The sequence below is a fragment of the Pogoniulus pusillus genome, chromosome 5, assembly GCF_015220805.1.
Source record: "Pogoniulus pusillus isolate bPogPus1 chromosome 5, bPogPus1.pri, whole genome shotgun sequence".
Classification (NCBI taxonomy): domain Eukaryota; kingdom Metazoa; phylum Chordata; class Aves; order Piciformes; family Lybiidae; genus Pogoniulus; species Pogoniulus pusillus.
Genome location: NC_087268.1, coordinates 9874458 through 9895968, shown reverse-complemented (window position 1 = coordinate 9895968; position 21511 = coordinate 9874458). Strand labels below are relative to the sequence as shown.

The window sequence follows — 21511 nt, the reverse complement described above, 5'->3', positions numbered from 1 at the left end:
CTGTTGCTGGGCACCACTGAGAAGAATTTGGCCCCATCTTCCTGACACCCACTCCTTATATGTACGTAAACATTAGCAGGATCTCCCCATAACAATTCTGCTGTTGAAGAGAAGCTGACCCAAGTGAAGTCATGGCAGAAGCAGAGCTTTCCTGTCCTAAAAACTGCTCTAAACCCCAAGAAGTCCAGGCATCTCAAAACTATTTCTATGCTGCCAAGGATTCTAAAGAACCCTTTTCCCTGGGCAAAGGTGTAACAAAAGCTTCCAGGCAGAGATGGTTCCAATAGAAACTGAAAAGAGGGAGTGAAAGGAGGAAGAGGAAAAACCAACGCAACAAAAGGGAGTTAAACACCTCCTCCCACTCCTCTCTCCAAATCCCAGTGCTGGGGGAGCAGATATTATGAAGCAGGTTTGGTTTCTAGCAGCTTGATCTTTGCCTTTGTGTGCACTTGGCTTTGTGTGCATTGATGTCCTGTTGGTAATTATCATTCTGTTGACACCTGTATTCACGATGACACCCCCTGGATCACATTTTCATCGCAGCGTGAAACGTTGCTCTTTTTGCCTTTGTGTTGTTTAGCACGATGGATTTAGCCCAGGACTGAAAAACTACCAGACACTTCTCACAACGCACAACGGGACATTGATAACCCTGCAGTTTAGTTACTGATCCTATCTCAGTGCTTCCATTTCTCTCCTTCCTCCTGCCCCTCTTTTTAAGCAGACGAGGTTTTTCCCTCAACGAGCTGATGACAGAGTAATTTCTCCAGGTTGATTGTTTTGCCCCACATGGTTCTCTGGAGATCTTCATACAAGTGGAGAGAAGCAGATCAAAAGGCTGCAGAAGGGGGGGGGGGGGGGGGGGGGGGGGGGGAAAGGAGAGGCAGAGAGCTGAAAAAAGGCACCATAAAGATCATTCTCAGGTTTCAGTCTGATGATGAACAGACTTGTAAAGTATTCTGAGACCTGTCACATTTTCCCATCACAAATCTAGACCTATTTTAAAAAGAATTTTTCATAATGAGTATCTCTTTTCCCCCCATCCACAGGCTCAGAGTGTTTTCTGAAAAAGTTCTGCAGGGCAGAGCAGTCAAACACTTGATCACATGCAGGAGCACAGGATAGATGGAGTACAGCTGACTCAACAGCTACAGGGGATTTGGGTAAGTGCCCACCGTGCCAGCCAACTAGAGCTTACTAAAATACTGGTAAATGGCAAATTCTTTCTGTCTTTTTAATACAAAATGCTTACTTTTCCACCTGTTGGACAAATTTAACTTCACTGGGAAGTCTCAGTGGGAGTCTGTCGGGGAAGAACTTTGCAAGGAATGGGTGATGAAAACACGAAGATCCAACTGTGAAAAGAGGTGATTTTAAGTTTTCTGGTTTTCCACAACTTAGCTTTAACCTAAAGGTACCCAGGCCAGACTCCTGTGAGGACAGGAAGGTTACAAAACCCTTGCAATGCTGAGGCTATCAACATATGTCCAACGCGCTCACGTTGCTTTCAGGAGGGAAACATGCAATTACTTGGAGGAGACAATGTTAGCCAGCTTGTGGTGTCAGTCAAGCTGTTCCCACAGTCCTTGCATTGATGGAAGAAAGTTTTGATAAGCCAGACTTCTTATCTGGCTCCACTTCCATCGAATGACATGGGCTAGCTAATTGGAAATTACGTTGTCTCTGGTCACAAAGGTGACTGGACATGGTAATTGCCCCACCTTTGTTTATTTTTAAAGTAGTAAGAATAGAAATATATTCTTGAATGAAAATTGTGGGGATTTGAAATCAAGTCTTCAGTTAAGCTGATAAACTGATACGGTCCAAATTGACATAGTTACTCTGACTGCTTTGTGCGCTGTGAGGGAAAGCTTTGTCGTGTTGGCCCCGCTTGCAGGAGACTCGAGCAAACATTTTCTACCAGAGCATGACATTCTGTTTTCTTTCAGATAGGTCTCGAGCAGTGCCCTTCAAGCTTGCTTTAGAGATGGGTTTGAAAATTACTTGGGACCTTGTTTTAAATCCATAATGGCCGTTACTTAAGAAAATATCACAAGTGAATATTTTCTATTTCACAGTAGATTCCCTCACCCCCTTTTTCTTCTTTGAATATGAATCTAAGAACAGTGCAAATGCCCTATGATTTCACAGCGTTTATGATATCTGTGGTATTGCATCCTTTTTTTTTTTAGACCAAGATATTAGCAGCATTATTTACTGCCAGCTTATTTAACTCTGAAGGATTCTATCAGGCAGAACTGTACTGCAGCATTATTCTACAACTTTACTGCTTAATTTCTGTTCCTAAAAGTAAGGAAATTGAAGTCATTATGATGGCATAAGCTGTCGCTGCTTTTTGTCAGAGAAGTCTTATTTCGCTAGTAATGTTTCAAGCTGCAAACAGATGGCTGCAGTATAATCTCCTTGCTAGTGACATCAAACATTATTTACTGAAGATTTATATTTATATTGCTCTCTTCAAAAGCATAAAAGGAGTAATTAAGTAGAATGATACTCGTTTAGATCTTTATCTGCCCATGTGACTGCAGGCCTCTGGAGGCAGGCAGTAGTTTTAAGAGCATCTCACTACCGGATCAGCGTGCTTGAATCCAGAACATGGTTAGAGGCTACTGAAGGCCATTAGGATGTGATGACTCTTCAGTGGCCTATATGAAGTGATTTGATAGTTCCTGTAAATTTGCTAGCTGATGGAATCTCCATAATGATCAGTGGTCTGCAAAAGAAATCTGTAGACTGAGTGGAAGTGTGTTGAGAATGTTATTTCAGCCTTGGAGCAACCTCTTCATTCCAGGATTTAGGGACTGAAACTGGACTCTTTTTACATTCCCCTGTACAGGGGACTGGACACAACTGTTGTTTTTGTGTCTCAGTACAAGGCAGTCCTGGGCTTCCTTTAGTGTCATTGATCTTCAAACTGCAATATGGCCACTAAAAGAGAAGCACAATGTAAACCAGTTGCAAGAGAGCAAGATGAGTACATTCTTTGCTCAGTGTTTTAAAGCCACCGTTGTAGTGTTCATTAGTGACTGTAGAAGTATAGAATGGTTTGGGTTGGGAGGGACCTAACTAATCTATAGGCTGGTAGTTACCTGATGGTCTTCTTTAGTAAGACTGTTTCAACTCTTAAATAAGCAAATAATCCTCCTTCTCCTCATCTTTAGTTACAACAGTTTGTACCTGAAGTGAGAAGTGGAAAATCCTAAGTTATCTTTATTTATAAATCCAGAATTATTACTTATAAAACTAACTCACATTAGTTTCATAATGTCAGTGAGATGTGCAGTGACTGTAAGAAAAAACATTACCTGTTTTCAGTAGGTTTATGTTCTTGGCATTTCCTGTTGAATACACCAAGTTGCACTAAAGAATCCAACTTCTAACACATGGGATTAAAGGTGTGCTAAACTAAGTGCGAAACTCAAATTGTATGGATTTTAATGACTAAAAAGAGGTCTTTGCTTTTTGCCAGGAACCTTCACATTTAAGCTAAAGTGATCTTTCAGATCACTGCAATACTGAATTGCCTCTCTCTTTTATCAGATCTCTTTTTTGTTTGTTTGATGAAGTGGACAATATGAAAATATGAAAGTGAGAGGAGAATTTGTCCCAAATTCTTTCATTCAGACACAAAGTTTTGACTATAAATCAATAAACTTGGGCCTGTTTCCCCCTCAGATCTGCTCTCGCTGACAACATTCTGCACTCTATATCTGCACAAATGTCCCGTGGGAAACAGTGGTTAATTCATGAAGGTTGGAAGAACAGAATAGAAATCCTTCTGCCCCATGGGGCTCAGGGGACATAGTTCAACTTTAAGCTCATTTGTGTTTTTATTAAGTTATAAGTCAGAAACATGATTTCAAATAGAAACTACACAATTTTAGCTGAGCAGGTACATATTTGGGTACTTTCACTGCACTGTAGGATAGGTGTAATTTGGAAAACATCAGCATCTCCTTAGCTTGATAAACTTAATCTCTGGAAGAGGTTTGGCCATATTTGCTGTGAAAGCACAGAAAGATCTATGTAGCCTACTGAGGTCACCTTTGTGGAACAGCAGAGCAAGTGTTTTGGCAATACTTAAAGTAAAATCCAAGTGTTCCATGAGTAAACACAGCCGCAGTACAAACAATTGATATGGAATGGGGTGAAGGAAGATGGTGCATATGAAGAATATCAGTATTTAACCATGTCAGTATTGGGTGAAGGAAGGTGGTGTATATGAAGAATATCAGTATTTAACCATGTCAGTATTGGGTGAAGGAAGATGGTGTATATGAAGAATATCAGTATTTAACCATTTCAGTTTTGGGTGTAGGAAGATGGTGTATATGAAGAATATCAGTATTTAACCATTTCAGTTTTGGGTGTAGGAAGATGGTGTATATGAAGAATATCAGTATTTAACCATTTCAGTATTGGCTGAAAGAAAATAGTGTATATGAAGAATATGAGTATTTAACTATGTCAATTTTGGGTGAAGGAAGATGGTGTATATGAAGAATATCAGTATTTAACCATTTCAGTATTGGCTGAAAGAAAATAGTGTATATGAAGAATATCAGTATTTAACCATGTCAGTATTGGGTGAAGGAAGGTAGTGTATATGAAGAATATCAGTATTTAACCATTTCAATATTGGCTGAAAGAAAACAGTGTATATGAGGAATATCAGTATTTAACCATATCAGTTTTGGGTGTAGGAAGATGGTGTATATGAAGAATATCAGTATTTAACCATTTCAGTATTTAACAAGATCATCTTTAAGGTCCCTTCCAGTCCAAACCACCAGTGGATGCAGGAAAAGCTAGAGTAATTCCTCTGTGTAGCAGAGACTAGCAGGTAAAGAGTTTTCTCCATGACTTCAACTGTCTTAAGTGAATAACTGTTAATAGATCTAATAAGTCAATATCTCTGGCTTGTTCAACAAGTAATTGTCCAATTTTTTTACTCTTTAGTAACCATTCCCCTAATAGTCTGCCTTCTTGGAAGAAGGTATTATGCTACTTTTTATAACTCTCTTGGAAATGTTTCATTAATCACGTTCATTTGATCACTATTTCTCTTCTTCCCTTGCAAATATGCAGTTACCTCAGTTTCTTTTCAGACTGGGCTTCAAAAATTCCACTGTATCCAGGGTTGTGTTGTAACAACACAGACAAACATGTATGCTAAAGCACAATGCTTAAAAGATTATTACATCAATTTAATACATAAATGATTTTTCTTTAACATATAATTCTTTTGATGTAATATATACATGTTTTGGAGTTTTAAACCTTGGATATTTCTAGTTCATTTTCCCCCCTCAAATCTTGTTGGCAATATAGTACACAGATGAAATTTCCCTAGTCTTTAAGAAGGAAAAAAAGCAGTCTCAGCTGGAATTTTGCCTATTAAAGATTAAGCTCCAGATGGACCTGTGCTAGTGAGTGCTTCTTTAAGCACACCTTTTTAAAGCTGGTTTTATAGGCTGAAGAGCACTGCATGGCTAAAAGGCTTCTTTTATTTAGGCAACATATACATTTAGTTCTCCCTGCCAGAGTAAGATGCACAACTCCCCCCCCCCCCCCCCCCCCCCCAACAGCAGAACAAAACAAAAGACTCCACCACTGAAAAAAACACAGCTGCGTGTTTGGGAATCAGATGTAGGTTTTCAGCCTTTTGGTGTTCAGCAAAGCTTGAAATATATATAAAGAGCTTACATAGGAATATATATAAAGAACTTAAATATATGTAGACACACACACATTTATCTGTTTATTTATTTGCAGTCTTGAATTTCAGTTATCCACGGAGCTTGCTGGTCAGATTTTGAGACTGTGATTTGGGTATAGCCTAGTTTTATGCAAAATGACTATTTCTTAATCTCCTTTTGTTTTTTAACTTTAATTTTTTATTCTGTGAGACGATTGTAAAAGGACTGGAAAACAAACCATATTTTTTAAAAACTTGTAGAATTGATGCAAAAGCTTTTTTTAAACTGCAAAACTTATTCCCCAGACTCATTTCCCTTGGATTCTGTAGACAGCTCCTTGATTCACAAACACAAACCCTATGAGGAGAGGCTGAGGGAGCTGGGGTTGTTTAGCCTGCAGAAGAGGAGGCTCAGGGGGGACCTCATTGCTGTCTACAACTACCTGAAGGGAGGTTGTAGCAGGTGGGGGTTGGTCTCTTCTCCCAGAAACCAGCAACAGAACAAGGGGACACAGTCTCAAGTTGTACCAGGGGAGGTTTAGGCTGGATGTTAGGAGGAAGTTGTTGGCAGAGAGAGTGATTGGCATTGGAATGGGCTGCCAAGGGAGGTGGTGGAGTCACTGTCTCTGGATGTGTTCAAGAAAAGCCTGGCTAAGGCACTTAGTGCCATGGTCTAGTTGATTGGATAGGGCTGGGGCATAGGTTGGACTGAATGACCTTGGTAGTCTCTTCCAACCTGATTGATTTTATGACTCTATGATCTTTGCATTTAGTCTTCATCAGGTAAAGCTCTTGTTTGATTCTGGAGACAGTGTGATTAAGGAGGGGCTCCAAGCTTTGACCCAACATTTAATTACAAAGAGGACATTGTATGGTGCACATCCAGGACTCTTCTTTCAAAATCTCAAGAATTCTGTGGAAATCTGACTTGCAAATAAATTCAGGTAATTCTAGGAGCAAATAATGGATGCTGAAGCCAACTTTGGGCATGACCACATCTATGTGTTCAATGTGTGGTCATGGACTGCAACCACTCTTTTATTTTGAGTAGCTACAAGATTGGCCTCAAGTTCCACCAGGGGAGATTAAAGTTGGCTAATAGTTAAAAATTACTTCACCAAAAGAGTCATTGGACACTGGAACAAACTGCCCAGTGAGGTGATGGAGTTGCCAGCCATGGAGGTGTTTATGTTTGGATGAGGTCTAGCAGTTGTGTACCAGGAGATCATAGAATCACAGAATACACCAGATTGGAAGGAACCCTCAAACCTCATCTTGTCCATCTGCCCTGCCATGTGCAGGGATGTCTCCAACTACATCAGGCTGCTCAGGGCTCCATAATGTTTGACCTTGTATATTGGGTTATGGCTGGACTCAATGATATTAAGGTCTTTTCCAACCAGGCAATTCTGTTATATTCTACTAAGAGAGAGAGAGTAGTTTGCACATTTAAAACAACTCTTTTCCCATTTTGGGGTGGGGAATAATCTGCTATTTTGGTACATGTTAGGGTGCACTGATCTCTGATATTCTTAGTTTTAATTTTTCCTCATATATATTAAATGATAACTTCTATTGTATTTCTGTCCTGTGTGCCCTCAACTACTGTAGTTTTGGGAGTATGCAGTCTGCTCACAGGCTGAGCTGTCATCAGCTTTAGTCCTCTCTTTTAAGATACTGCTGCCCTTCAGGATATATGTGTATCTCTTTGTGTATGAATTTGTTGTGCATGCATATAGGTCTGTGTATCTGCACATATATAACTTTTTTTCAACTTCCAGATTTTGCTTGGTTTCAGGAATGAAATGGCAGCACAGAGCCTGACATTAGAGAAAGCTGTAAGGAAATAAATGCTGTGTTTCAAAGTCTCAGCACTAAGAATTATCCACAAGCAGATGGAAATTTTATAGTTGAAAAGTGTCTTAAAGCTCTTCACATCTTAGGTAGTGTTTTTCTGTAATAATGCCTTTGGAAAAAAAATAGCAGTTATGGCTGTTTGGTAGGCTTGTCTTCAAAACAGACACTAAAGAGCTGAGCCCTGTTTTAACTGCATCAGAAGAGTCAGGGTGAAGATGAAGTGGAAGGCAGCAGTGAAAATGTGACATTCATTTCAATGGAATGTATGAGTTAAAAGAGAAAGTTCCATTGAAGGACCTGAAGTAGAGAGGATGCAGTTCATGTGCTTCACAGTTATTCCCAACTTGAGTGGCAATGCAGAAACAAGTGTGGCAGTGAGATGAATGTAAACCAAAAAGGCAACGACCTGTTTTGCCATGAGACACACGGATTCATAGAATGGTTTGGGTTGGAAAGGACCTTGAAGATTATCTAGTTCCAAGCCCCACGCCATGGAGCAAAGCTGGAGGTGGGTAGGTTCAGAATGGACATGAGGGGACAGTTCTTCCCCATGAGAGTGGTGAGAGCCTGGATTGGGTTGCCCAGGGAGGTGGTTGAGGCCCAACCCCTGGAGATGTTTAAGGCCAGGCTGGATGAGGCTCTGGCCAGCCTGCTCTAGGGTAGGGTGTCCCTGCCCATGGCAGGGGTGTTGGAACTAGATGATCCTTGTGATCCCTTCCAACCCTGACTGATTCTATGACCTTCCACTAGACTAGATTATTTCAGGCCTCGTCTATCCTGGCCTTGATTCTCTCTGGGGAGAGGGCAGCTATGACCAGCCTGGGCAACCAGTGTCTCACCACCTTTAATGTAAAGAATTTCTTCCAAATATCCAATCTAAATCTCCACCTCCTCAAGCTTAAATCCATTCCCCCTCATTCTGTCACTAAAAGTCTTTGTTAAAGGCCACTCTCCAACTTTCCTGTAGCCCCCTTCAGGTACTGGAAGGCTGCTATTAGACCTACCCAGCACCTTCTCTTTTCCAGGCTGAACAGCTCCAACTCTCACAGCCTGTCCCTACAGGGGGTGTGCTCCTGCCCTCTGATCCAGCATTTCCATGTCCCTCCTATTATGGGGCCCCAGAACTAGATGCAGCACTCCAGCTGTGATCTCATGGGAGCAGAGTAGAGGGGAAGCATCACCTCCCGCACTCTGCTGGTCACCCTTCTTTTGATGCAGCCCAGGGACATAGTCGTCTTCTGGGCTGCAAGTGCACATTACCAGCTCATGTTGAGTTCTTCATCAGCTGACACCCCCAAGTCCTTCTTCTTGAGACTGCTCTCAAGCCACTTGTCTCCCAGCCTGTATTTGTGCTTGGGATAGCCCCAACCCAGGTGGAGAACCTTGCATTTGACCTTATTGAACTTCAGAGGGTTGGCATGAACCCAACTCTCAAGCCTGTCCAAGTCCTTCTGGATGGCATCCCTTCCCTCCAGCGTGTCAGCTGGACCACACAGCTTGATGCCACATACTGATAAGTACTCACTCGACTATGTAATGATAATCTGAAAATATTTTTTGGGGTACAAGTAGTAATTTTTCTGTTCCCCTACTTGTAGAAAACCAATATGCAGTGCTAGAGAACCTCTAGACATTTACTAGATACGTATGGAAACATTTAAATATGTTACACCAACTGTTTTTTTTCACATGCTTATCACATCTATAATTATCTTCCAGATGTTTTCATTATTGCTATTAACAGTTTTTTATCTTTTGAAAGACTTTAGGCAGTCAGAAGACATCAAGATATTTTGCAGAGCTGCCACACCTTGTGAAGGAAAAAGGGAGAACGAGTAGGAGGTTAGAGGATGTTCCCTGAAAATGCAGAAAGAATATTCAAAATAAGTAATGTCCTCAAAAGCATAGACCTGGCTTACAAATGAATTTCACTCCAAATCTAGGAGTGAATCAGTGAATGCTGTTTTGTGAATATCTTTCTGGAGAGAATGGGTAGAGAAGATAAATGAAAGCTGTGCGGCAAGAGGGGAAAGAAGAGGGACTCTGTACTCAGCACTGGTCAGGCCACACCTTGAGTACTGTGTCCAGTTCTGGGCCCCTCAATTCAAGAAGGATGTTGAGGTGCTGGAACATGTCCAGAGAAGGGCAATGAAGCTGGTGAGGGGCCTGGAGCACAAATCCTATGAGGAGAGGTTGAGGGAGCTGGGGTTGTTTAGCCTGGAGAAGAGGAGGCTCAGGGGTGGTCTTATTACTGTCTACAACTACCTGAAAGGACATTGTAGCCAGGTGGGGGGTGGCCTCTTCTCCCAGGTAACCAGCAATAGAACAAGGGGACACAGTCTCAAGCTGTGCCAGGGTAGGTATAGGCTGGATGTTAGGACGAAGTTCTTCCCAGAGAGAGTGATTTCCCATTGGAATGGGCTGCCCAGGGAGGTGGTGGAGTCACCATCCCTGGGGGTCTTCAAGAAAAGCCTGGATGAGGCACTTAGTGCCATGGTCTAGTTGATTGGATAGGGCTGGGTGCTAGGTTGGACTGGATGATCTTGGAGGTCTCTTCCAACCTGCTTGATTCTATGACTCTAGATAGGTCAAACCACTGCATCTCCAAGAAGCTAAATTCCCAAGTTGACTGCAAAATGGCTTTTGTTTAATCATAACATCTTTACTTTGAAATTTGGTGTGGGTTTTCTGACATGGTTGTGACAAAATTAATAATCTCTATTAGTTTCTCTATTAGTTTCGCTATCCAGGCGATGATTGTTAGTAACTATGAAAACTCTTTAGCAACAGTAAAACTCCCCACAAAACTGATTCAGGAGGTTCAGAAATGCACAGTTTGGGAATTTATACCTGTAGGGAACAGGCAAAACGAGAGCACTTACTTCTTAAAGTGGCAAATGCAAATATTATACTGGAAGAGGCTTTTAAGTATTTACTCACACAATATAAATGGGACAGTACCCAAAGCAGGTGAAGGGGTTGCTGCCGGAGTTTCCCAGGTTGTTTTCTCAGGAAGCTGGGAGTTGATAGCATAGTCTCTGACCTGGCCCTCTGGACAGTCTGTGTATCTCCAGGATTCCCCATCTTGTCAGCAGACTTGCAGAGGGGCAGACAGGATGCAGTGCTGCGCCGTCTCTGCACAATGTCATGCTGGCTACGCAGGCTGATCGTGTGCAGGCATTTAGAGCCTGTGCCTGCTAAGCGCTGCAGGCAAATTCAGGATGCAAAATGAGGCAGCAGCAGCCCCCGTGCTACCTGCTTATCCCTTTTATCAATATCTGGCCTGAGACTAACGGGGCATTGGACATAGGTTAGGCAATCAGAATGGCACTTGGCCAAGCCTCACCATATTAGGTGAAGCCAGGGCTTTTGCCCTCCCCTCCCACAGTTGCTTCCCCCAGCGCAGAAGGAGGGCGAGCAGGGAAACATGTCTGGGCAAGCCAGGGCATGGATAAACCCATGTTTGGCCTATCAGGCCTATCACCACAATAGTGACATGTAAGGGCTTTGTAAACTGGTAACAATTAAATTGGGGCCTGCGTGCTGCAATTCTTAACCTCTGTGGTTTTCAGTGATATGCAGCACAGAAGAATCAAACCTGAAGCTGGCTCTTGATGATGAACATGTAGACAACTCTGGTGCAACAAAGATCCATACCCTGACTATTTTTATTTCATCATTCTGGAAGTTTAATTTTATTACACTGGAACATGGATAGGTTGGGCTGGTTTTTTTTAATTGGAATTAATTGCTTTAGAAATCTACATGAAGCAGTCTCTGAAATTAATTGTGCTTGAGAGGCTTTTAAATCCCAGACTGATCTACACCTGGCCTTTGAAGGTCTTCTGTTCTAGTAATGTTTGAGATGGTTTTCATGCAAACTTCATATTACCAGAAATCCTGCATGTGGGTTTTTAACTCCACCCTCATCAAGTCAAGAGAAAGAATAGTTCCCTTGCTAAATATGAAGTACTGGACCTTGTTTGGAAGAGATCCTTAGATGGATGGCTCTAGGCAGAAACATTTGGAAGTAAAATTACCTAAGTGTCTAATGGGATATTTTGAGGTGATTTCAGTATTCCAGTGAGGCTAAGCACTACACTGTGCCTGCCAGAAACATAACATGGTAAATAATGTAAACATAACAGTCCTTAAAGATGCTCAGCAGGAAAAAGTAGAGATGGGGTCTGAAGAATACAGGAGAGAATTCTGCATCAGTGAATCCTGGTATTGGTTTGTCAGTTGAGAGTTTCATAGAAAGAATCACATTTCCCTTGCAGAGTATGTTGGCATCTTGAAAATCTTCCTAACAGCCAAATGTCACAGAATTTCAGAAAGCCAGGTTGGATGGGACCCCAAGAATCATCTAGTCCAACCTTTCTAGGTAACGTGGATTTGAAACGTGATGGCTTAGCATCCTGTCAAGCTGAGTCTTCAAACTGTTCAGTGTAAGGGAATCCACTGCTTCCCTTGGAAGATTATTCTTATGTCTAACTGTTCAATAGATTTTCTGCTCGACCAAAGAAGCACTTTGTTGGGAAAGCACCAAACACTTTAGTCCTCAAAAAAAGAAAAATGCTGAAGAAAAAAGAGAAATGCCTCCCTCTTGAATGTATTGAGTCTTGGATTACGTATCACAAAACTACAGAATGGTGGGGGTTGGATATTAGGAAAAATGTCTTCACAGAAAGGGTTATCAGGCATTGAAACAGGCTGCCCAGGGAGGTGGTGCAATCACCATCCCTGAAGGTATTTAGAAGACATGTGGATGTGGTGCTGAGGGACATGGTTTAGTGGTAGTGGCTTAGCAGTAGTGGTGGGATTGTGAGCTTGAGGCAAACAGTTTGACTTAATAATCAAACAGGTCTGTTCCAACCTCAATAGTTCTATGCTTCTAGAGATCACCTGGTCCCACCCCTCTGCCAGAGCAGTTTCACCTAGAACAGTTCTGATTGCACAGGATGGCAATTTCACAGTGCCTTCTCTTTTTCTACACCAGGAATGGCTGCTTTGATTCTTGCTAGGCTATGTTGGCTCTCAGGGAGCTTTCCAGACCTTCAGTTCTGTTGAGAAATGAAAAATAATGCCTATGCCTAATTAACTGAAATCAGCAGTAGTCAGCTCAGCTGGAGATGTGGATCTGCATGCTGATGTATATGCAGATGAGTCAATAGCCAGAAAGCAAGTGGAACATTATTGGTTGTCTTAAGATCTGCTTTGTTCTGAATATAGATAGAGAACTAGTGTTATAAATACTTAATGCCTTAATTCAGCTTTGTTTCTTAATCACCTCACCTTCCTCTGAAACGCAGCAGCAGAAGTTAAGTTGAATAACTAACATTTTAGCATTTATTCTAAACTCTGCTTTTACTCTGATAGCTACAACTTTGTCAGTGTCCTCTGTCATTAAATTATTTTCACAACTTTTCTTTTGGTTGTCGTTGATAGCAAAAAAGTGGTTAGAGAATTTAAGTCAGATTTGAATGCTGGTAAACTGCCCTTGATTTAGACCACTGCAATGGAGACCAGAAACAAGCTCGTGTACAGCACACCAGTAACGACCACTTTATTGATGTAACCGTTGCACAAGCAGAGGTAAAGCCCCAGTACAGTGGAGAAATGCCAGATTTCTCAAGGAAAAAAAACAACCCACCATTCTTTCAAAAGAAGGTATGACTTTTCATTCTAAACAAGCAAATCACCACCTTGCTTCTCCCTTTGAGAATAATGGAGAAAGTGTGAAAACACAGAGGCTTCATAGCAACCTGGTTAGAGATTTTATTTTCTTTCTTAGGTTCTCACAATTTTTCATCAGCATTTGCTGCAAGTGCTGTCAACCTCAACAGGAGTTTAATGGAAAAGGAGTAGAGGGTCAAAGAGTGCTTTCATTTAGTTTTGTATCCACCTGAAATTAAAGGGGATTGCACTGTTGCTATAGGTTACACTTTGAGGAAGCTGTGGAGAACTTGCTAGCAAAACTGCTTTTGGAACTGATGGCAAAAAAGTTATCCCTGCCTTAGAAAACCTGCATGCTCAGCTGGCATTTCCAATTCTTCACTTTTATAGCATGTTCTTCCAAGCAGAATTACACAGGAATGAATGGCCAGACATTTGGCCATGCCTTTAACTTTTGAGTAGAGTTTGGCTCAGTATTTTGTTGTAGGTGGTTTGTTTGTTGACCAAGAGCACCTGGGAGTGTCCTTTATGTGTCTGTCTTTCAATACAAGGCTTTAAATTCCAGGTTTATCTACTCCATGACCCTGGTTTGAAAACTGGTTGTGAATGCCTCTCTCTTGAGGTGTTCAAGGCCAGGTTGGAAGAGGCCTTGGGGAATCTGGTCTAGTGGAAGTTGTCCCTGCCTATGGCAGAAGCCTTGGTACTAGATATCTTTAAGTGCCCTTCCAACCCAAACTATGAATTTGGGCAGAGATCAGCTTAAACTGCCATGTAGACACAAGGAATCCAGTTAAGAGTGAGAATTTGTCTTAAACATTCTCTCCATGTGCTGTTGCCAGCTCTTCTCAGCAGTACATGACAGTCACTTGCCATTCCCAGATATGGGTGCATATAGGTGTGTAGCATTTATAGAACTAACAAATGTTCTTGATGTCCACTTGGAGAAAGGTGGTCAGCATCTCTATAGCTATAGACCTTGTAAGTCTAGAATTGATCAATTCCTCTCTAGGCATGTAGAGATCATCACTGCATCCCTGTAACCATTCCAGGTCAGGTTGTTGGGGGCTCTAGCTGAAGATGTCCCTGCTGACTGCAGGGAGGTGGACTAGGCAACTGTAAAAGGTCTCTTTGACCCAAATCATTCTGTGATTCCAAATAAATATGTTTCCTCTGTTTATAACTTACAGACTGCAAGTTCTTGGGCATTATAAGAAACTCCTTCACTGAAAGAGTTCTCAAACCTGAAACAGGCTGCCTTAAGGAGGTGGTTGAATCTTCGTCCCTAGAGGTGTTTAAAAGATTCAGGGATGTTCTGCTGAGGTGCATGGTTTAGCACCAGACTTTGGTCGAGTTAGGTTGGGCTCAATGATCTTAAAGGTCTTTTCCAACAAAAAATGTTTCTATAATTCTATGATTTGAGATCCTTATCATCAGAGATATTTTCTAGGAGTATGACATCTCAGTAGTTTGGGATACTATTTACAAAACATAAATCAGATGTTCTGTAGTCAGGTGGGGGTTGATCTCTTCTCCCAGGCAACCAGCAACAGAATAAGGGGACACAGTCTCAAATTCTGTTGGGGGAGGTATAGGCTGGATGTTGGGAAGAAGTTCTTCCTAGAGAGAGTGATTGGCATTGGAGTGGGCTGCCCAGGGAGGTGATGGAGTCACCATTCCTGGAGGTGTTCAAACAAAACCTGGATGAGGCACTGAGTGCCATGGTCTAGTTGATTGGACAGAGCTTGGTGATAGGTTGGACTGGATGACCTTGGAGGTCACTTCCAAGCTGGTTGATTCTATAATTCTATGAAAGACCACAAGTATTATACCTTGGAGTTTTCCTCTCAAGAGGAATAATTACTTAATACTGTAGAAATTTGTGTGCTTCTGATCTGGTTGCCAGATACATTTCACGTAGATGTAAGGATCTCTGCCAATTCTGCACATAAGCTGAAGGCAATGGAATGCATGCTTCAAATAACAGAGTTTTGGCCAAAAGATGTGAATGGATTTTTATCCTAGAACTTCGAGCCTGAGAACTGTTTACCAAAATCTGTGTAGTTTTCAAGGACTTGGCTAAAATGAAATTCTAAGATGTTTTTACACTGAATTGTCAAACAAGTTTGTTGGAGTGTAACTAGTTAAGCAATCTTAATCTGTCATATTTTAGGGGTTTTTTTCTCCTCTTGTGTTTTCCTTGAGTATCTTTTCTTTGCCACAAGTTATGATGACAAGCTGTAGCAGTTAATAGAAATCACACATTACTCAGAAGTAGAGAAATGGGCTCTGCTGCCTGTGGCCTCTTTCTCATAAGCTTGTGAGCTTTAGCCCTGATTCTTTTGCTGGAGATCATCACCTCCTGAGTGGTTAAATGTCTGCAGTAAGCATCTTTAATGCAGTGAACAGATGTTTGTAATAACCACCTAATGTTTTGCTAGGTTTTGCAATGGAACAGGTATGGTTACTGCTCCTGCTGACGATTAAAGTGTTCGCAGTGACTGCTCAGTTCAATGGATACAACTGTGATGCTAACCTCCATAGCAGGTTTCCTGGTAAGTGTTTAATAGATTTCTTTTTTCTTTTTTTCCTTTCCCCCCCTTTTTTTTTTCCCCTAATGACTTCTTTATTGTCTTGGTTGAAAGCAGGACTTGCTCTTAAATACAGAGCTTTAAATCTGTCTGAAGCCTGGGGGTTAGAACTCCACATTAAGTGAGTATCAACTGTCTCAGTGACAATGAAACTCCTCCACTGTTGTGCTTTACTTTCTCCTTAATTGCCCAATGGGTCAAGTTCAGTCTGGTAGCAAAAAATACAACTTCCCTCACATTAGTGTGGTTTGACCTGCTTCTGATTGGGTTCTGTCTTGTCTAAGAAATTCACCAGAGGTCAGGTTGTTGTAAGTGTTCTCTTCAGAACTGAAGCACATCACCTCTGCAAGAGCAGAGGTTGTTCAGCATGGAGAAAACTCCAGGGACACCATATAGTGGCCTTGCAGTAACTAATGGGGGCTAGAGAAAAGCTACAGAGGGACTTCTTACAAGGACTTCTGGTGACAGAATGAGAGGGAATGGATTTAAGCTTGAGCAGGGTAGATTTAGAATGGATATTGCAAAGAAAGTCTTGCTTGACAGTGAGAGTGGTGAGACGCTGACACAGGTTACCCAGGGAAGTTGTGGATGCCCCCTCCCTAGAGGTGTTCAAGGCCAGATTATACAGGGCCTTGATCAATCTTGACTTGCCCAGGGCCTTGAGCAATCATGTGGAAGTGTGGAAGGTGTCCCTGCTTGTGACAGGGGAGTTGGAACTAGATAATCATTAAGGTTACTTTCAAGCCAAATCTTTCTATGATTTAAGTTCCTGACACTTCTATCTGGGTTTCCTTTCATGTGTTATCTGGGCAATTATGTCCTTTCAGTGAAATAAGTAAATATGTGGGTTTTTTTGTATAAAATTAAATTGATTGCAAATTCTAAAGCCTCACTTTGGCATTAAGTGCTTGGTTTAGGTGAAGCAACGAGATGTATCTACATACAATGTACAGTCATAGCTGTGTGAGAAAATGAGCTTTACACGGTTTGGGGAAATCAGATGTCTGGAGCTGTTAATACAAGGAGAAATAGAAATGAAATTTCAGTCTTAGTGATGTGTGTATCAGAGTTTGTCCAGCAAAAAAATGCTTTTAGTCTCTGCTATATTGCTTATCCTTCCTGCCTCAGCTGTTTCTTGAACAGAATAATAATAAAGGCTGCAAATACATCTTGTGTTCGAGGTAGCGATGGAATTGAGCAGTGCGGTGATGAACTCTTTGTGTAGTATTGTGCTGCAATACATTTCAGTGTGGTTGCTTTCTGAAAAGTAATAATAATAGTTGTGATTTTTTTTTTTGAAGGAAAATTATTATTAATTCAGCAGAAAGCTGACAGACAGTGTGTTCGTTGTTTCCCGTGTCTCCACCACGCTGCTAGGTGCTTTGTTGACAGCGGGCTTGATTCTTTTTCACTGCATCAATGTGAATATGAAAAGCAGAGCAATAAGACACGCAGAGATCAAATAGATTGTCTCCATCTCTGACAAAGTCACTGTTTAAGTGGGTATTTCGCATATTACTTCTGTATTTCCCCCTCCTGGGAAGAGGTTTTACAGGATGACCTAAAAAAATGCGTGGGTGAATTGTACCCACCTGCCTCAGATCCACCTGTTGTAGTTTTTCATGTAATTGTTTTTGTGTTTCAGGCTTCTTGAGATGATTGCAAGAGCTAAAGGAAATTTAGATTCTTCTTTCTCTGCTTTACTTTTTTTTTCCTCTGGTCTTTTTATTATTTTTTTTTAGCACAAGGCCTGTGCCAAGGTTTTACGTTTGCAATGTGATACCCATGAATTGACTCCAGTTCTTATTGTGGATATTTAGGGGCCTCTTGCAGTTCTGCCTCATAAAAAAGGGACACATCAGATCTCATTTCTGCCAAATTTCAGGGGAAAAATCTGTTTAGGTCACAAGTACAGAGCTGTTGTTTTTTTTTAAGTAAATACTGATCACCTCATACTGCCTGTAGGAGCTGAGACGAGTCCTGATGTTTGCTTCTTGTGATCTCAGGCAGTAAAAGACTGAGAGGTTGGAATTTGTTCTACAGTCTTAGTGCTGCTTTTGAGAGCCAGGAAGAAAAGTAATGCTACTTGTTGGTGTGGTGGTTTGGCTTCTATCCTCCCCCCCCCCCCACTTTAGAAAATGCCCCAGCTGACTCAGACAGGCTCTGGGAATATAAATGAAGCTATTTATTTACAGCTAGCACAATATACAAGCAGATATTTACAGTATATACAGTTATAGACAAGGTAAAAAAAAGTAATACAGAAACACAACTCCCCTCCCAGAAACCTGAGTCCCCAGGAGGGGCTCTCAACCACCCCTGCACCTCCCCCTACCCCTCTCAACCTTACCCCAAATCCTAGGAAGAAAAGAGGTGCAGCCAAGAGGTTAAGAAGCAAGGTTAGTGGCAGCGAGGTTAAGGAGATGTGGCTCAGTCTGAAGCCCAGAAGCAGGGTGAGAAAATGGCAAATGTTATCTAATGTTTACCCTTCTTGTTCCCATAGTTCTCAGCGAGACTGTGAGAGAAGTTGACATCGCAATTGTTTTCCTTTTCACAGCTAAATTATCTACTTTCTCTCACCAAAACATTCTAGCCTGCTTCAAACTAGCACAGTTGGTTATGGACTTGAGATAGAGGTAAAAAACAGAAAAAAAACATTTTGTCCTATCTTTGTTCACTTCTCCTATGAGGACAGGCTGAAAGAATTACATCTGTTCAGCCTGGACAAGAGAAGGCTCTGTGGAGATCTTATAGTGGCCTTCAAGCACCTGAAGGGCACCTACAGGAAGGCTGGGGAAGGACTGTTTAGAAGGGCTTATAGTGATAGGATGAGGGGGAAAGGTTTGAAACTGGAGTAGGGTAGATTTAAGTTGGGCAGACAGAGGAAGTTTTTTACAATGTGTGCTAGTTTGAGCCTAGCTGGAATATTTTGGTGAGAAGAATTAGATTATAGGCTGTGAAAAGGAAATGATGGTGATGTCTACTGCACTCACAGGCTTGCTGAGATGTATAAAAACAAGAACACAAAACACAGATAAGGCAGTGGCTCTCTGTTACAGCTGGTGCCTGTACTTTTCTCCCTAACCTGCTTTCTGTGTAACTAATCCTTCTGCTTTTTAACCCCCCTGGCCAATCCTCCAAACTCACCTTGCACATAAGGCAAAGTCTGGGGTAAGGTGGAGGGGTGGAAAGGAGGTGGAAGGGTGGTTGGGAGCCCCTCCTGAAGACTCTGGTTTCTGGGAGGGCTGTTGTGTTTCTGTGTTACCTTTACCTTGTATATAGCTGTATATACTGTAAATATCTGCTTGCATATTGTGCTAAGCTGTACATACAAAGCTTCATTCCTTAACTTCCAGCTGGCTGAGTCTAGTCCGGGTGATTTCAAAGGAGGGAGGAGGTGGGTAACACCCAAACAGTCACACAATGTGAGTGGTGAAATACTGGAACAGGTTACCTGAGGAAGTGGTTGTGGCTCCATTCCTGGAGAAACTGAAGGTCAAACTTGATGGGACCCTGAGAAACCTGATTTATTTGGAGATATACCCTGCCCTGTTCATTGCAGGGGTACTGGAGTAGATGACCTTTGAGGGTCCCTTCCAACCTGATGCTTTCTATGATTATATCCCCAAATTTGTCAGGTACCATTTTTAGAAAGCACGAGGAACTGCTTTTTGATGGGCTGGGGCTAGTGGAGCTGAGTGAGGCTGCTGGAGCTCTGTTCTCTGGGTTCAAGAACCCCAGAAAGTCATCGAGAGAGCATCTGCAGGCATAAGAGACTCCCCATTCCTGTGTTTGCTTTCCCAGTGCCTGGCTCATGCTGTTTGCTTTGAGGGTGCTGGTCTCACTGCTTCCAGAGTTCAAGTGTAAATGGCGTGGTGAGATAGATGAAAGAGGAGACCATTTTAAAAGAAACATCTCTCTGGGCTTAGGTACTGTTCATGGAAACTGGTATACACTTCCCATTCCTTATTTGCTCTGCACAAAGGCTCTTCATTCTTGTCAGCTAAAGATCCAGACATGGGGTGAGAATGGACTTTCTGGCTGAGGCTGTTAGTGTGCAGATACCAGGGAGACAATTGGGTTTGGAAGTTGTCTACTTTTTCCCTTTAAATGTTGTGTAGAACAGGAGTTGTCTTCAGCAAAGATGAGAAATTAAGCCTACCTGAAGGAACTTTGGAGCTCATCCATTTTTCATTTGTTTGTGCTTTTATCATTCATTGCTTAGATGACTTTTTGCACAGGGATGGTTCTGCATAAACAGGATGATAAATAACCAGGCAAGACTGCTGTTTCTGCCGTTTGCAGATTTGTTTTAGAGTGTAGGTATGCAATAGTCAGCAAGGATGAAGGAAAAAAAACATATTTAGTAGGCTGAAAATTCTGCTGTTTTGTATACCAAAAGCCAGATATTTTCTAGAGAGGAGGTACCAAGGTCCTGCCATCCTTCAGAGAGGAGAGAAGCAGCAGGGAAAAAAAAAGCTTTAGTTCTGCGTTATAGGAGATCTGGGCTTTTAGAAGGCTTTTTGGACAATGAAGCTGTAGCAGCCCATCTGTCTTCAGATGGGAAACACACAGTGCTTGTTCACATATGCTGCCCCTTTTAATTCCCTCTCAAAGAGGGAGCTTGTGCAAGAGGATCTGGTTTTGAACTATAAGTATCTTTGCATGCCTGTTCTGGTAGAATGACTTTTGTCACAGAATTGATTCAGACCTCTATGATCTGCCAGTGGCTTCATGGAATCATAGAATTGTTTTGGTTGGAAACGACCTCCAAGATTGAGTCCAACCATCAAACTAACACCACCATGGACATTAAACCGTGTCACGAAGTTCCATGTCCACACATTTCTTGAACACCTCCAGGGATGGTGACTCCATCACGTCCCTGGGCAGCCTGTTCCAATGCCTGACCACTCTTGCAGGAAATAAATTTTTACTCATAACCAACCTAAACCTCCCCTGGCACAATTTCAGGTCATTTCCTCATGTTCTATCACCTGTCTTCTCTGACAAACTCTTACTCTCTGCAGTTTTTCACTACCTGCGCTGCAGTAAGACTTGGCAATATGTGCAAGGGTGCGAGAGCAGAAATGAGCAGTGGTGGAATTGTCAGCATTTGGTTCATATTGTCATGAGCCTGTCCTTGATTCAGGGTGATCTCCTCTTGATTTGTACTCTGTTATGTGTCTGATCCCTCTGTGATTTGACTGAGAATCACAGAATGCTTCAGGTTGGAAGGGACCTTACCCTCCAAGGTCATCTCATTCAGCCCCCGTGCAGTGAGCAGGGACATCTTGAACTAGCTCAGTTGCTCAGAGCCCCATCACATTTGACCTTGAATGTCTCCAGGGATGGGGCCTCAGCCACATCTCTGGGCTACCTGTTCCAGTATTTCATTACTCTTATTATAAAGAACTGCTCCATTTGTCCAACTTAAATCTATCCTACTTCTGTTTCAAACCATTGTACCTCATCCCATCACTACAGACCTTTCTAACCTGTCCTTCCCCGGTTTCCCTTAAGACATTGAAATGCTCTAAGGTCTTCCTGGAACTTTCTCAGCTTGTTTTTATAGGAAATGTGCTCCAGCCCTCTGATCATCTTTGTGTCCCTCATCTGGACCTGCTTCATCAGGTCTGCGTCCTTCTTGTACTGAGGACTCTGGAGCTGA

The 21511-nt window shown here is 42.0% G+C and overlaps 1 protein-coding gene across 5 annotated transcripts in view; it reads left to right on the top strand.

The window, feature by feature from the left end:
- The window catches only part of ZPLD1 (zona pellucida like domain containing 1), a 152313-nt gene that overhangs the window by 98412 nt on the left and 32390 nt on the right, over positions 1-21511 (top strand). For all 5 annotated transcript variants that reach the window (XM_064143174.1, XM_064143169.1, XM_064143172.1 and 2 more), the window contains 2 exons: positions 1050-1163; positions 15691-15804. In XM_064143174.1, coding sequence (XP_063999244.1) covers positions 15699-15804 — 106 coding nt within the window. In that variant the 5' untranslated portion in view covers positions 1050-1163; positions 15691-15698. The remainder of the gene's footprint in view (positions 1-1049; positions 1164-15690; positions 15805-21511) is intronic.